The sequence below is a fragment of the Branchiostoma floridae genome, chromosome 10, assembly GCF_000003815.2.
Source record: "Branchiostoma floridae strain S238N-H82 chromosome 10, Bfl_VNyyK, whole genome shotgun sequence".
Lineage (NCBI taxonomy): Eukaryota > Metazoa > Chordata > Leptocardii > Amphioxiformes > Branchiostomatidae > Branchiostoma > Branchiostoma floridae.
Window position 1 is genome coordinate 23,890,753 of NC_049988.1, and position 17,548 is coordinate 23,908,300.

The window sequence follows — 17,548 nt, forward strand, 5'->3', positions numbered from 1 at the left end:
ATGACGGTAGCCTGGAATGCATCCTATTCTGTTTGTTTATCTATTATTTATTTGCACAAGAAAATACGTGAAACACAACACAAAAGCAATACATACAAACAGGTGCAGGAGAAGGGGAATATCGCAAGAAGCTTAAACTAAGCCACCCTTCCAAAAACTAGACTAAATCGATCACAATCAATAATTTTACCTCCAGCTTTGTCCACTGATCACATCCAAACAGATCAAGGCTATCCCCCACATTGATTTGTAAAGACCAGTAGGCCGCCTAAGCCTCGTATCTAAATACCTACCCTTAACCACACATGACCTTGCACAACTCCTAGACAAGGTCTACAGGCCATGGCTGGTCATGTGTTACTGTGACTTTACGGACATGGACCTGACTGATTAAAAGGAAACGGACCGGGAAAGGCTTTGGCATTAAGTAATGGAACGTTCATGGCTGTCTCGTCGTTGTTGGCTTACAGGTAGACAATGCTATTCGCTCAACAAAGGAAACGAACAATGTCTCCATACATTTGTTTCTTTACTGGTTTATTTCTGTTCCGCGCTGTGATGCTGGGATCTCTGAGGTTTGCCTAGTACAGGATCTGTTGTTTGTTTATCTGTTTTTTATTACCTGTTTGTTTGTGTTCCAGGCTGTGTTCCAGTAGAAGGCGGAGACCCTCAGGGGCAGTTAATGCGGGACCTGGTTGTTTGTTTATTTAGATGTTTACCAATTTGTTTGTGTTCCAGGCTGTGTTCCGTTAGGAGGAGGAGACTTTGAGGTACAATTGATGCGGGGCCTGTTTGTTTGTTTGTTTACCTGTTTGTTTGAGTTCCAGTAGAATTTGGAGACTTTGATCTGAGGTACAGTCAATGCGGGACCCGTTTATATGTTTGTTTGTTTACCTGTTTGTTTGTGTTCCAGACTGCGTTCCAGTAGAAGGAGGCGACCCCGAGGTGCAGCTAATGCGGGACCTGTTTGTTTGTTTGTTTGTTTATTTATTTACCTGTACGTTTGTTTGTGTTCCAGGCTGTGTTCCAGTAGAAGGAGGAGATCCTGAGGTGCAGTTAGTGCGGGACCTGTTTGTTTGTTTGTTTGTTTGTTTACATGATGTTTGTTTGTGTTCCAGGCTGTGTTCAAGTACAAGGAGGCGACCCCGAGGTGCAGCTAATGCGGGACCTGTTCGCGGACTACAGTTCCTTCCCCCGGCCCGTGTCCAACACCACCCACATCGTCTCTGTCAAGTTCGGGCTATCACTCTCACAGATCGTCGGGCTGGTCAGGAGAAATTTGTTTCGTTACTTGTTATGTTAAAGAGAGAGCGGAAGATAGATGGATAAAAGAATATTTAGATAGAGAGAGAGAGAGATTGGAGCAGAGATTGCAATCTGGCAAAATCGATTATTCTAACGGTACTGTAGGGATAGCGATCAATCGAAGTTCACATCGAGATCTCTACTGGAAAAATCGTCGACTGTACCGGCGATTCTGTTCCCAATGTGTACCGGGAGAATCCGCCATTCTGCGACACCACAATCTCTACCCTAATATGTAAGCACTTAAAAGTTGGATATGGTCAGTCAATCGGACGAAAATCTCTCTGGGTGAAAATGATGCTTTCTTTGACTGTTGAATTGTTAACATGATCTTCTGAAAACTATATTGACTTGCATCTTATGGTTTCTTGTGTCTTATAGAACATGAAGGACCAGGTGATGACGACAAGTGTGTGGCTCAAGCAGGTGAGAGTCTTCATTGCATTGTAAAAAAAGGTTTTAAAATGCCGAGATCGAACTCACGACCTGCTGAACGCCAGGCAAATATTTCACCTACTTGGCAGCGTAGTTTAGGTTAGTACGTGCAAATGCTGTCATAGTGCCCACCTTTATGGTGCCCACAGACCTGGACGGATTATAATTCAAGGTGGAATCCTGCCAAGTAAGGCAACATGAGGCGTATAATCAGTTACGAGACAAGTAGGGTAGTATAAAACATGTATCGTTACATAGTATGGTCTTCATATGACTTTGCTGTGCCCGCAGATCTGGGAGGATTACAAGCTGACGTGGGATCCTGCCGAGTATGACGGGATCACCCGGATCAAGGTTCCCGTGGACATGATCTGGATCCCGGATGTTCTGCTCTACAACAAGTAAGTAAATCGTCTTAGGCTAACCTCACATTCCGAACCAGGCTGGCCTGTTTGTGGAAACGAAGAATAGAAATATACTTAAAATTACTCGTGGAGTATTCGTAAAAATATTCACAAATAATGACCATGATTATCCTCTTTACGTCTTTGTGTGCTTTGGTGTCTTTTATATCATACTTGTTGTTCTTGGTCGGTGGTCTGGACGCCAGGGGGCATCTAGAGTTCCTGTTTATCCTTTTAGTGACACTCTCTTTCCTTCACTCTCTTTAACCTTTTGTTCTACAGCGCTGACGGAAAGTTTGAGGTCTCTTCCTTCACCAAGGCGACCCTGTTCTATAACGGCACGGTGGTCTGGACGCCGGCGGGGATCTACAGTTCCAACTTATTCTTTTGTGACTCTCTCATTCAATCATTATCTGTTCTACAGCGCTGACGGCAAGTTTGAGGTCTCGTCCTTCACCAAGACGACCCTGTTTTATATCGACACGGTAGTTTAGACGACGGCTCCTACTTATCCTTTTGTAATTCTTTCATTCATTTATTCATCGACTCTCTTTACCCAGCGCTGACGGAAAGTTTGAGGTGTCCTCCTTCACCAAGGCGACCCTGTTCTTTAACGGCATGGTTGTCTGGACGCCGGCGGGGATCTACAAGTCGTACTTATCCTTTTGTGACTCTATCATTCATCCATTCTCTCTTAAACTTTCTGTTCTACAGCGCTGACGGAAAGTTTGAGGTCTCTTCCTTCACCAAGGTGACCCTGTTCTATAACGGCACGGTGGTCTGGACACCAGGAGGGATCTACAGTTCCTACTCATCCTTAGGTGACTCTCTTATTCATTCATTCCTCCACTCTCCCTTCTACAGTGCTGACGGCAAGTTTGGGATATCCTCCTTCACCAAGTGACTCTCTCATTCATTCATTCCACAACACTCTCTGTCTTTTTTACAGCGCTGAAGGCAAGTTTGGGTGTCCTCCTTCACAAAGACAACGTTGTTCCATAACGGCATGATACAGAATCTCTAGCAACTCTCTCTCTCTCTCTTTCTCTTTGTTCTACAGTGCCGATGGCAAGTTTGAGGTCTCGTCCTTCACCAAGGCGACCCTGTTCTATAACGGCACGGTGGTCTGGACTCCAGCGGGGATTTACAAGTCTTACTGCTACATCGACGTAACGTTTTTCCCGTTCGACCGTCAGAACTGCTCCATGAAGTTCGGCACGTGGACGTACGACGCCACAGTGGTGGACATGGTGCCGATAGAGCCTGTGGTGTGTATGATGGATAGATATCTGTTTGTTTGTTTGTTTGTTTGTTTGTTTGTTTGTTTGTTCGGCACATGGACGTACGACGCCACAGTGGTGGACATGGTGCCGATAGAGCCTGTGGTGTGTATGATGGATAGATATCTGTTTGTTTGTTTGTTTGTTTGTTTGTTTGTTTGTTCGGCACATGGACGTACGACGCTACAGTGGTGGACATGGTGCCGATAGAGCCTGTGGTGCGTATTATGGAGAGTTTTTGAATAAATATCTGTTTGTTTGTTTGTTCGGCACGTGGACGTATGACGCTACAGTGGTGGACATGGTGCCGATAGAGCCAGTGGTGTGTATGATATAATACTGTGGAGAGTTTTGAATAGTTGTTTGTTTGTTTGTTCGGCACGTGGACGTATGACGCCACAGTGGTGGACATGGTACCAATAGAGCCCGTGGTGCGTGTGGCATATTTACTGTGGAGTGTTTTGAGTACATATCTGTTTGTTTGTTTGTTTGTTTGTTCGGCACGTGGAAGTACGACGCCACTGTGGTGGACATGGTACCGATAGAGCCCGTGGTGCGTGTGGCATATTTACTGTGGAGTGTTTTAAACAGATATCTGTTTGTTTGTTTGTTTGTTTGTCTGTTTGTTCGGCACGTGGACGTATGACGCCACAGTGGTGGACATGGTGCCGATAGAGCCAGTGGTGTGTATGATATAATACTGTGGAGAGTTTTGAATACATATCTGTTTGTTTGTTTGTTTGTTTGTTTGTTTGTTTGCTTCGTTTGCATACCAGGGGGTAAACCACCTCAACAGCAGTAACATACCACGTTTGTACTGTGAACAGTACAAGTTGCATATCTAGGTTTAGGGCATGGTGATGTCTTCGACAGAAAATGCCGATGCAAACCTGAGGCTAGAAATTTGAACTATAGATATCGTTCCTATCCATTTTTTTTCTTTTCCTGGCGATTAAAAAATACTTATGGGTTGGTACTTGTGCAGGCTCATTTATCATTTCTCACATTACTTATCGTAAGTATTTATATCACTTATCAGATTTATCACATTCTTAGCCTGGCAATTTCATTCTTTATCACAGGTAGACATTTATCATTTATTTATCTATTTATCATAGCCATTTCCTTCTTCCTCACAGGTGGACCTGTCCAATTTCCTGGCGAACGGAGAGTTTGTGATCATGAGCGCTCCTCTGTACAGACACGTCCTGTCGTACGAGTGCTGCCCGCCGTATGTGGACATCACCGCCTACATCGTACTGGAGCGACTCCCGCTGTACTTCACCGTGAACCTGCTCATCCCGTGTCTCCTCTTCACCTTCTTGTCTCTTCTGGTATTCTACCTGCCGTCTAAAGCTTGTGAGAAGATCACGCTGTGTATCTCCATCCTGCTGTCGTTAGCTGTGTTCCTATTGGTTGTGGTGAAGATCATCCCGTCCACGTCATTGGCTGTGCCGTTGCTAGGGAAGTACCTGCTCCTGACGACGGTGTGCGTCATCCTGTCCGTGGTGGTGACGACTGTCGTGCTGCACCTGAGCGACAGGACGGACCCCATGCCGGGGTGGGCCAGGAAGGTCAGTATTTTTTTTTCTTCATTTTTTTGCTTATCCAGAAAATGTATTTCATCTGATGGCGCTTTTAAAAGATTTCTGGAGGGGAGGGAGGTGCACAAAATAACATTATGATATCAGAAAAAAAAACATAGCTTCTTATCTTTCTGCTAATAGTTTTTGCTGATCATAATGAAAACTTTTAGGGCTGCTGCAGCCTGGAGTCATGATTTTTCTTTGCCCTAGCTGTTGTCTGTATCTAGATCTTTATAGATCTAGTTCTGGTTTCTTGTAGAATTTTAGTGTGACCAACTAAACCAAACCCTTTAGAGCATTTTAAATGCCAAATGCAATTGACGATGATGTGAGCGTAGCTATAGAGCATTGAGCGACAGGACGGACCCCATGCCGGGGTGGGCCAGGAAGGTCAGTAACAATTCCTTCTAACACAAACGAATGTTTAAGCAGACTTTCCGAACTACGGAAAGAAAACTTTACGGTGTCGTCAAGGCCATTGAAACTATGGTGTGACCTTCCCGCAACGTTCCTGCATTCGTTAAGGTGGCCAAAATACATGCTGTATCTTTACTTAACCATTGAATATCCTTAGATGAAACCCCTTATCATTGATGTATATAGAATATGTACAGCCTACAGGCTTTGACACGCCTACGACTATACGTTCCACGTATTGTATAACCTATAGGTTCTATTACAAGTCCTGTCGCAGCTGCTGTGCAGGACGAGACCCAGAGGTAGCAAGGTTACCACCAGACTGCTTGTTTATATGTTTGTTTGTTTGTTCCCGTAGATGTTGTTACAAGTGCTGCCGCGGCTCCTCTGCATGACCAGACCCGGCAGTAACAAGGTTGCCGAGATGCTCCTGAACAGTCAGGCGGACGTGCTGGACGATCTGCCCGAGGGCGAGACGGTGTACGCCAGCATCAGGCCGAGGGGCAGCCCGAGGTTCGCTTTAGTCTGTTAAATACGCACAATTTTAGTGAACATGTTGGACTTAATAATGCACATCAAGGTTGTACATTGAGAAAAAAGCCCTTCCAAGTTCCAGCACAGACGCAACAAACACCCGATTCCCATTCCCGATTTCCCAGGTAACTAGCCCAATTGATCTACGAGGTGGGTCAAACTCAAAGGTGATCGAAAGTTTGTAACGCCCCCCGTCTGATGAGTCTGATATGTGAAAATTTTTCTGAGGATATTCTTAGTAAGTGACTAAACAGGTGTGCGACGTGTTCGTTGCTCAATCAATGTATTTAGAATCCATTACAAATCCAACAAAAGTCTAGAATTACCAGATCTGCAGAGTAAAACTCGTTATCAAACTCGTTAAGATATCTTTCAAAAAAAAGTTTATTTGCAAGTTCATACTCGGAGGCTAATTGCAAGTACATGGTGGAAACATAGCAGGCATAGCAGTGACAATGAGCTGTAATAAACATTGCTGTAAGTTATCCTAGTGATAACTATTTCCAAACGGGTTGGGTTTGACTTCTAAATGGTTTGGAGTCATAGACGTGAGAGTTTATTGTGGTGTAATCAGGACTCTCCCCCGTGTGTCCAGGTTAACGAGGAACCTGCAGCTGCACAGAGAGGAGCACCCCATCTCTCCCGAGCTGCGCGCTACCGTGAAGAACATCAACGCTATCGCCAAGAGCCTCCGGGGAGACATGCTCAACTCGTCGGTACGTACTTCCTGTTTCATTAGACGGACGAAGGCAATGTAGCACTGTCCTCAAGTTAGTACCTTAGCAGTGCCACATACAAAGAAGTCACCTAGTATCTCGTGTTTTAATGATGTTTATGTGACAGTTTTACTCATATGATATTATTTCTTTTATATACGTTTTGATTTTTATAAGCTTTCTATGTACTGGCAGCGATTATAAGAGATACGCAATTCAGCCTCTGGCTGCAAGGTATTTTCTGAATACAGTTTCAAAGCTTTTTTCTATCTTCTTTTTACAGTTGTCTGACGATTGGCAGTACGCCGGCCTGGTGCTGGACAGGTTCTTCATGTGGGTCTTCTTCCTCATCTCTCTGATTGGCTCCCTCGTCATCTTCCTGCCGCCATTCGTCTTCGACAGGTCTGTCGTGATATCCTACTGACACCAAACTGTCGTAAAATTGCCTTCTCCACTATTTCTCACCAAACGGCTCGGACATGCGCAGTGCTGCATCACTGATACCCAACTGCTGCAAAACCTCACTTGCATTCTTCACCATCGCTCGTCAAACGGCTCGAACTTGCGCAGTGCTGCATTACTAACGGACCCAACATGCTTGTAGGAACTCATCAACTTCGGTTTGAACCTCCCCATGAAGAGACGCAAAACTAGACTAATATCCAAGCAGATCTTGCTGTGGCATAAAGATAGTATCATTAGCTTGGGAAGGAGTTTAGCCGGCTGAGGAGTTCCATTGACGACAGCTGAGATCACAACTACACCTCACAGCACTGCCTTGTACAGCACCACGGACGACTAACCAATAATACTACATCATGTTACAACACACCTGAACAATGGACAGAAAGATGTTGTGGACATTGGAAGTGGTCGTCATCACACTTTCTGACATGTTTTATTGCGTGATCACCTATTGACGACCTAAAAGTGACAGTGACGAAACAACGAAGAAGACATTCCTAAACATCTGGAAGAAACATGATAGTGCCAATTATCTAAAGATCATAGAGCACTTCTCATCCTGTGTTGAAGGATACGAAATGACTGCCATGGACCTAACATCACTTGACGAATTTGACATTGTGCCATTGACTGAAAAGTGATGAGATTTTTATGATGCCAAATCTATGAGGAATAACATAGCTCGTACTACTATTCACACATGTAGATATCCATTCTCATTGAATTTACTGGTTTGGTAATGTTTGTGTTTGAAAGTAAATCCGTGAAATATCAAAGGTAAGTTTTATCCTTAGGGAGGTTCGCATGACGATTGTTGCCTCTAGTATGAAGGAATCATCTCCAAGCAGATGTTTCTTTTTCTTTGGTTTGTTTTGTACATTTAAGTGGACACACGTCGCCTTAAAAAGCTTACACTACGTTATCCGAAACGGACAGAAATTCTTGGAAAACGTACAAAAGCAGTACATCTGTTTGGAGACTATGAGCGTGTGGTGAGACTGTGTCAAAAACATAAATAACGTTTTTTTTAATCAATAAATTAGCATTATTGGTTAGTTGTGATTTCTATGCGTGACTTGTAACATACGGGAGCAGCTGGTTATAGATCGGTAGGGCCTACAGTAGGGGTTACATTGGGCCGTACATTAAACACACTTGAGCCTTGCTATGCATCAAATCAATGGAGCGTGTCTTGCGATGAGGTGACTTAGGATTCTGAACAAATACGGATTAAATGTTAGGAAATCGCCCTACTAAACTCAGTATTGGGACGGACCTGGGGGGTCTTAGCCTCTACCAGGCTCCGTGGATCGGTGGTCTGATTGTGGAAATTGGACTAGTACGCTAAGTGAGTCGGCCAGCTAGTAAAACATTATCCTCACCATGACTGGCCGGCCGACTCCCCTAGCGTACTATTGACTCTATTTGTCCAATTTCTACAATCAGAACACCGATCCACGGAGCCTGGTAGAGGCTAGGGAGTCTGTTTGTTTGGTTTGTAACCCATCCGGAACGAACCAAAATAAAAACTAGAAAGCGATTAACCAGAGCACGCGATGTTGCGAACAGGGTGGGCCGTCTCCCTTCTGTGCTGCGTAATTTGCACCAAATGACACAATTATAGCAAAATGACGAGAAAATAGCTCGTTTCATATTCGATCGATAAATGATCAACCAAGCGTTTTTAGGTCAAGGCTCTGGAACGGCGATAGATTATCCAAGACAAATCAAATTAAACAGTGGCTTAAGGTTCATTTCACTTGCCTGTTCACTGATTGTCTGTATTATCTTTCTGATAGTGTTTCTTTCTTTCTTTCTGTCTTCCTTTTTCTTTTTTGCTGTCTTTCGTTTTGCTCGTGAAAACGTTGAAAAGTAGATTGGGAAGTAAACTGGCCATAACGCAGCAACTGATGAAGCGCACGAGTGAAAATATGTTACAATATAACCCAAAACATTTTTGCAAACCGTACCTTTTTTCCCATTTCGAGTATATTTTTCTCACAGTTTTCCTTTCTGCTTTCTTCGTTACTTTGTATTCACCAGAAAAGGCATAACATTACTGAGGGGCATACATTGGAGAAAATATTCAGCTATTGAAACACTTGAAAACAAGAAGATGTTACAACCTAGCCGAGATTTTATATCTGCTTGACGTTTACCACCCAACCCTATGCCTATAGATGCTGTACATGGTTACAACTCGACCTTGGATGCCGCACGTCAGTCCGTTCCTTTGGTCATGACATGAGAGAGAAGTCAGCCGCGACATTGCCTCTTACTTATACGGCATCAATCACTGACCCACCATACATGTAAACAAGAGAAACAATGTGTTACATTCAATAATAAAATTAGTGTCCATAACTCAAGTTCACAAATGTCAAAGGTCAAAACCCCAAAATTCAAAAATAAGGTTTGCAGGTCAGAGGTCACGATGTTACATGAGACGTGTGATTTAAGGCAGAGTAAACTGCCGTAGAATTGATACATGCCTAACTTCAGCGGGGAGTGTTCTGTAGTAATTTATGCCTTTTGAACGCGACTGTGCTGTACATGGATATAGAACTCGACCTTGTATATCAGTCCGTTCTTTTGGTAATGACGTGAGAGAGAAGTCAGCTGCGACATTGCTTCTTACTTAAATACGGACGGCCGGAACTGCACTGGCTCAACTTGTCGGGCATCGGGCATCGTGTCTGACCTCTGGGGTAACCTTGGCTGTCAAATATGAAGAGTCAAGGTCACGTATGCATCACTGTCAAGGTCAGAAGGGAAGGAGAGGGGCTTAAATTTCACGCCCTTTTTTACTAGACGGCGATGGTGCTGCGCTCTCACTGAGAACTAGAGGATGTGTATAACCTACAATTAAATACTGAATATACAGCGCAAAATATAAAAAGTCTGACTGAAAAGACAACAAGAGAGAGTGCCGTCCTAGAGGAAAGGTGATATTACAGACAACTAAGATCAGCCAAAAAATTTCATTAAGTACTAATTTTACTTACATTTTGCTGTGTTTGTTGTCATTATATGTCGATGCAGAACCCAGTGACTGATGATGATGATGATTGTGAATTCTATTGAAATTATAAAATCAAGGATCATACAAATCAAGCTTCGGTTGCTCAGCGAAAGGAAGGTGGTCTTTATGACGTATCTTCATCCACTAAGTGTCTTTGACTTACAACACAAAACATCGCGATTATCGACGTTTTCACGTACTTAAGTACAGGGACTACGATTAAACCCTATTCATAATGTCAGAAATTTAAGTCGACCAAACTTATAGTGCTGGTCGTCTCTTTGACATTCTAAACGTGACATTACAATTATCGACAGTTTTTTTTCATGCTCGTATTAATGGTATCAGCACAAGGAACGCACTTGAACCTGACTCGGGATGTCAAAACTAAAGAGCAAAAGCAAACTCTGTAATCGCTCATTGAAGGCAAATGGAGTGCGGAGCGCTCTGCTGTCCCGTACAAACATCGATAGTACAGGGACTACGCATTCACACTATTTGTAATGGAACAAATGAAAAGCCGAGCAAATCTAGTCATCTTTGACATTTGCAACATTACAATGACAATGACAATGACAATTATCGACAGTTTTCATGCTCCTAGTAATAATATCAGCACAAGGAACGAACTTGAACCCTGACTTGGAATGTCAACACTAGAGAGCAAAAGCAATATCCTGGTATCCAGCCGAATTATAGCTATCGAGTCTCTTCTGTTCTCTATTTGCAGAGAGGACAGAAAAGGCTCTGCAGATCTGGAGCTATAACACTGCTGGATACCAGGCTACAAAATCAAACTCTATAATCGCTCATTGAAAACAAACGGAGTGCAGAGCGCTCTGCTCTCCTGTCCAAACATCGATAGCGGAGGAGCTCCGGTCACAGCGAGAGAAATTGAGCCTTCGGGACCGCCATTTATACCCCCAGTCTGGCGACCCGGGCGTGCACGCGAGACCGGACTGTCATCATACCACGGAATCTGGTTCAGACCGTCCCAGCGCGCAGCACAGCTATGTCCGACATCTCCCAGCTGTAGGAGCTGTAGTAACCACATCATCGGGAGCTCGTCGCTATCTCTACGGAGCTAGAAGTGTGGGGTGCCCGCACAGTTCATTAGCTCACGCCGGGGAATTTTATTACAGGGTTGGGTTTGGTGTAGAACTCTCACCGGGTGCCGAAGACTACACCGTCGGCAGGGAGCGTCATCTGCCCCGAAGAGGACCTTGCCAAGCCACGGTAGACTGGCTACCGGGTTATGAGCTGGAGGAGCGGGATGCCGGGACTCTCCTGAGGAGATCTGCAGATTGTACAGGAAGGCAGTAGAGAACACGGATGTACGTGATACGTCACGCCTGGCGGGAACTGAGGCGGTCTGTTTGGCAGGCCTGCAGACGACACCAGGCATGATGATATCTGAGGCACTCCCGCCATTCAGCTGAGGGGACTGCGTGTTTGTCTTGTAGAGGCTGTTCAACTTGCTGTTTACGCGCTATGTTGGTGTGGTGGGGGTCCAACATGTCGGTTCTAACGGTCGCGGTCATCGTCTGTTCTATGGTGGACGTAGGTGAGTGTTAACGGGTGAAAGTGAGTCGTTAAGAGCGAAAGTGAGGAAAGTTGTTGAGGTAGGGTTTAAGGACGTGGGAGGGGCGTAGGGTGGGTCTATGTTGTGATCTTGCCTAAACATGACCGTCATGGCGCGGACGTTTGCTTTGGATAGTTCAGTGCAACGAAAGTGACAGTTTGAGGACAACTTTCACTCTTGTAGTCTCTAATACCCTTAAAGAGGCATGATAAACTACAGCATTACAGTGTGTCAAATTTTCATGTAACAGCTCAATGCTATTTTTTCGTTGTATATCAACCGTTAGTCGCTTGGTTTATTGCAAAAATTAGCACAATAAAAGTCAGGGTTTTTATTTCAAAATAATCATGCAAAATCTCTATCAACAATGTTGCACAGATTGACTAAAAAGCGCCACATAAATGATGGGCCGTTTAGCAATGTTGGTTTGTGTAATCTTGGCGCCAAATATAGCTCTGCGCGGGGCCCGATGTAACCGGACACCACGCGACTCTCAGGGCGGTGACCGCGCGTCATTCCGCGGGGCCGAATGTGCGGCTAAGAATAGAGGGATAATTGCGGCTAATGAAGGCGCGGACTGGTGGCACCACACGGACACATGCCGCGGGACGGGCTGAAGGGATCAGGTTACACACGGGCGGGTCAGGTTACACGGACGGGTGGGCGCTAGGGTACTGGTGCGGACCACTGATTCTGGATTACCACTAAAATCACCGCAAGCAGATGTTTGGTAGAACATGTATTTTGTACGATCTTGTAATACACTCTCTCTCAAGATGACCCTATGACAAAAACACAGCTTGATAACAAATTGAGCATACTCATGTGAGTTTGGAAACAAAAACTTCCTTTTTGCTGATGACTTGTCCAATATTACCGCAAGATCATTAAAAAACCAGCACACACTTATAACAATTTGACTCGCTATATACGTTTGACATTCCCATTTCTAAATCTCTCAAAAGACCAAAAGAAGATACCACAGAAGAGATAATTAGATGACAGGCAATATCCTGTCAAACAGATGACTTATCTATATAATAAGGTATATTACTACTATTATCTTCAAGCAGAGGTGTAGCTGGTGTTTAAACATGTCTCATGGACACTTGCTCGGGAAGCAGATCCCATATGCAATATACTGTGCCCTATCCGAAGGTTAAGAGTATGATATGATATGATACAATATGATATGATACGATAAGGTAGGATATGATATGGCATGTACGTTTTAACGCACTGAAAGTCTATCAAGTCAAACAAATGCCACATGAGAGGATGGGCAATCAGATTAAATGGATGGTGACCACAAAATCAGTCATGCGGACGACTGGTTTTTATTACCAACAGAATGATACTCGTACAGTAGATGTGGACTAATTTTGAGCGCCTTTTTAGCTTTAAAGTGTTTGTTTTGTTTTCACCGCAATTATTCAAAATGCCATACTATAAACACATGTAAAATCCCATATAAAATATAAAAGCATACATCTTACGAGAAAACTAAATTCTAACAAATGCTACTAATGAATTAGGACTTACTCTAAGTTTCATCTGAAGTTTTCGTCAAATGAAATCCCATCTTCTTTCATATTGCCATTTAACAACACAGACGAACGTTCGTGGTAATCTCCAAGCAGATGTTGTACTTCGGCTACAGTCTTTTTGAAACGTTTTTTAGTCGTTTTATCCTGCTTTAAGCTTTCTATTTTATACTCTTTCTTGATATCTCTCGACCTAACATCAACGAGTACAAGATAGTAAGTCCGCTAAAAACGACTAATAAACGTTTTAAAAAACACAGCCGGGGCCTAACTCTGCTTGGAGAGTACTTTCAAGGTAAGGGTACATCTTATTGAAGAGTAATCCAATCGCATAAACGGCCCCTGAGCACACCATAAGTCACATCTGACGTTTCTCGCGGTACCTTATGGTGCTTTGGGCATCTCTCCAGCTGTAAGCTGGGTGGATAGACAGTGTCCTTACCAGGCTGACTGGGAGGCTGCACTTTGTGTGTACAAGACATCTATCGATTCAAATCATCGAATAGATTCATTACACACAATGGGGGTATACGGGATGTTTGTTCATTGCTTACTTGTGGAGGCAGTGGAAATTAAGGAGGGTTTGAAAAAGGGGGAAGAAAAGCAGAGAGACATGCCTCAAAACTCAGACATTAAGAACATTGTGTAGATATGATCATAGTCTTGTGAGATTCACGGATGCCTATTTCTACCACTGCTACATTGTTAAATGACATACAAAATGTTAAACCCAACATCACTGAAATAGAATCTTACAGAAGACAACATATCAGGATCACAAAAGACATTCATTAGTCACTTGTTCATTTGCAATAAGCACAATAACATGAATTTGGAATACAGAACCTGTGCATTGATTAAAATACGATCTTGAACAAAGATTTTTTCATGGATGTTATTCAGAAAAAGATGCACTGAGACACATTCAACCCTTGACTGGATTACACTTTATGATATATTTTCCTAGATAATTACGTCGAAGCTCTTTTTGAAATGGGCCAGATGAATATTTCGCCAAATGGAATCCGACCAAGGCTAAGATACGAGCAAAGTATGACGTTTCTCTGGTTGCGTTATTGACGTTTGATATCTAAGGGAGAATGGCTACAGTACGGTACCAATACTCTCCAAGCAGAGTTTAGGCTCCGGCAGTTTTTTTAACGTGTTTTTTTTTTTGTCGTTTTTATCGGGCTTTCTATTTTGTCATTTTTCTTGAAGTACGCCAGCCAAACGCCAGGTTAGGATTTGACACAGCAAGATAAAATACAAAATAGAAAGCCCGATAAAAATGACTACAAAAATGTTTTAAAACAGCCGGAGCCTAACCTCTGCTTGGAGAGTAGGGTACCAAATCTGGAATCTGGGTCAGACAAATCTCAACATGACGCCAGCCTTGTCTAATCACCAGGGTTCTGTTGTAAAGTTGATTTGATTTGAAAATGGCGAATGCAAATGTCGATTAATGGCGCAAGAGGGACAAGGAGGTAATAATCATCGAACTGTGTCTTTCGTTTCAATAAGGAAATTGTCATTGGTATGTTTGCTATTTGATTACCCATGCCATTGCTTTTTATATAGAGATTAATTCATATTTTTTTGTTTTCATTTATACATGAGAAGCTCAAATCGGCCAGCTTTTCATTAAGGTCATGACGAAGGTAAGGGTCAGATAAAATATACCAGAGATACAGATTACACCGAGTCCTAAAAATCTATCAACACATATCATTTCATATACATAGTACAAAAGGATATAGTATAGCGGAAGCTACTGTTTCATTTTTATACAAAAAATACATAGAAAATTGACAGATTTAAGCATTTTAAGCAAATTTAAGCAAATTGACAAATGTAAGCATTTTCTTAAAGATCTATATCTCTGAACCGTCTGATGGTTAAATAAAGTTAACCGAAGTGACTGAAGTGTCACTGGAATTATCTGTATGTCGGATACCTCCTCCAGGCAGTATAATAAGAAAGAGATCAGAATGTCTTGAATGTCTTGCGCCTTAAGATAAGTAAGAAGACATCCGCGAGATGCCGTGATCTTTTCCGACGCCTTTAATGTAAGAGGGGTCCCCTGTTATACGAGTAGTTATCACCGGTTCATTTTCATACAAAAGAACATAGAAATTTGACAGAACAAAAATGTAGGCATTTTCTTAAAGATGCATATCGATCTTCTGCAGGTTTGAACAATTATGATGGTAAAGACACAACTGCTAGAAGTCTAAATAAAGTTAACCGAAGTGAATTCGGAACATATCTATAAGTTGGATGCCTCGTTCGGGCAGTATAATAAGAAAGAGATCAGAATGTCTTGAATGTCCTGCGTCTTAAGATAAGTAATAAGACATCCGTGAGATGCCGTGATCTTTTCCGACGCCTTTAATGTAACAGCGGTCCCCTGTTATACGAGTAGTTATGAAAATGTAGGCATTTTCTTACAGATGCATATCGATCTTCGGCAGGTTTGAACAGTTATGATGGTAAAGAAGTAACTGTTAGAAGTCTAAATAAAGTTAACAGAAGTGAATACTGAACATATCTATAAGTTGGAAGCCTCGTTCGGGCAGTATAATAAGAAAGAGATCAGAATGTCTTGAATGTCTTGCGCCTGAAGATAAGTAATAAGACATCTGTGAGATGCCGTGATCTTTTCCGACGTCTTAAATCTAACCCTGCGGTTCCCTGTCATCATAGTTATCACCGGAATAGCGGACTGATTAAGGTTGTGTTATTATCCGTCATCTGTGGGACGGCCAGACGGGTCCATCTGCTCTTATTTACACTAGATAACTTGGTTAATGAGGGTCTTACATGATAACCATATAGGTTAATAAGCATGGATTATGAGACATCAAAGAGATTGGCATTGGATTGTGGCGCGGCACGACATTGGACGGCAATGGATGGTGCAGCCCAACCCTCCTCTTCTACTACACTTACCCCCCCCCCCCCATCCATGCACATTTGGAGTTTTATTCTGTGTAGTACTTACAAGAACACATCTAAATCTTCATATACAGTCTCCCCGATGGACGGTTTTGAGTTGTAGGCTGTGTAGTTGCTAGTGAGTAAACTTTTTTCCAAGACAACACTTATAATGACTTTAAACGATGTAAATTGTATTTCTGTTATATACTTTGTCTGACCCTTGCCTCTTCCCTCATGACTTCAATGAAAAGCGGCTTGCGGGCCGATTTGAGCAGTCATGAATAAACAAAGATTCAAACAAAACAGAAACACAAACAAGAACACGACGTCTAGCCTGGAATGTCAAGAATCAAACTCGCGACCCCTCGATATCTCGCGTCATCAAACCTAAGCACTCAACCATCCGACGCCACTTATCTGTACTAGATAAGATATCGATGATTAATGAGCATGCAGCATGTCTCATCGTCCAAATGGACTCATCATCCTGGACCGGTATCTGATACTGATGATGACATTTGATTCACATATGGTTGCCTCTATGTGCAAAATTCGTCATCATTAATTTCAGGTGACTGAAATAAAATTTACTCATTAGGGACAGATGATGTATAAATGTGGAAATTCTCATCCTCTTTTTAACAAGAAAGCCCAGTCCCCTCACCCTTTACAACAGCGTGTAACATATGGTTGAGTGACATCATTAAAATGGGCTCATAAGAGTGACTTAATATCTCAAAATAATGAAATTGTTTAGGTATGGCAACCGTAATTTGAAATATCACCCCGATGTATGTCCGAGATAACTGAAATTTATTGATGATTACAAATATTACAAATAGTATATAAACTTGGAAGACAAAGTCCATTCCTCCCCATCCACTGCCTGCTGCCCCTACCAAGGTACCAGGTACCAATATGCACAACTATATATATAGAGAGGGGGGTGAGAGAGACAGAGGGACACAAAGACAGAGAGACAGACATAGAGAGAGAAAGAGAGAGAGAGAGAGGGGGAGAGAGAGACAGAGAGACAGGCAGAGAGAGGGAGAGAGAGAGAGGGAGGGAGAGAGGGGAGAGAGGAAGAGAGGGAGAGAGACATAGAGACAAGCAGAGAGAGGGAGGGAGAGAGGGAAAGAGGGAGAGAGGGAGAGAGGGAGAGAGGGAGAGAGGGAGAGAGGGAGAGAGGGAGAGAGGGAGAGAGGGAGAGAGGGAGAGAGGGAGAGAGGGAGAGAGGGAGAGGGAGAGAGATTTCAAATACATCGTGTCCACAAGCAACATGGCCTTGACTTTCCTACCGCGAGAATTTCAACCCTCTGCA

General features: G+C 43.0%; 2 protein-coding genes across 3 annotated transcripts in view; both read left to right on the top strand.

The window, feature by feature from the left end:
• On the top strand, positions 1-8,409 carry LOC118425128 (neuronal acetylcholine receptor subunit alpha-4-like). Its single transcript, XM_035833947.1, has 11 exons — positions 1-6; positions 739-748; positions 914-973; positions 1,119-1,267; positions 1,687-1,731; positions 2,032-2,141; positions 3,205-3,412; positions 4,564-4,998; positions 5,786-5,940; positions 6,557-6,677; positions 6,961-8,409. Exons 1-11 carry the CDS (start codon positions 1-3, stop codon positions 7,099-7,101), a joined length of 1,440 nt encoding a protein of 479 aa, XP_035689840.1. The 3' UTR covers positions 7,102-8,409.
• The window catches only part of LOC118424400 (neuronal acetylcholine receptor subunit alpha-2-like), a 23,836-nt gene continuing 13,250 nt past the window's right edge, over positions 6,963-17,548 (top strand). The window contains exon 1 of one of the 2 annotated variants that reach the window (XM_035832955.1): positions 6,963-7,079. Coding sequence is in view for 1 of the 2 variants with exons in the window: in XM_035832954.1 (XP_035688847.1) it covers positions 11,656-11,728 (73 nt within the window). In the remaining variant the exon portion in view is untranslated. Of the gene's footprint in view, positions 7,080-11,427; positions 11,729-17,548 lie in introns of those variants that run through there. The other variant, XM_035832954.1, reaches the window with a different exon arrangement.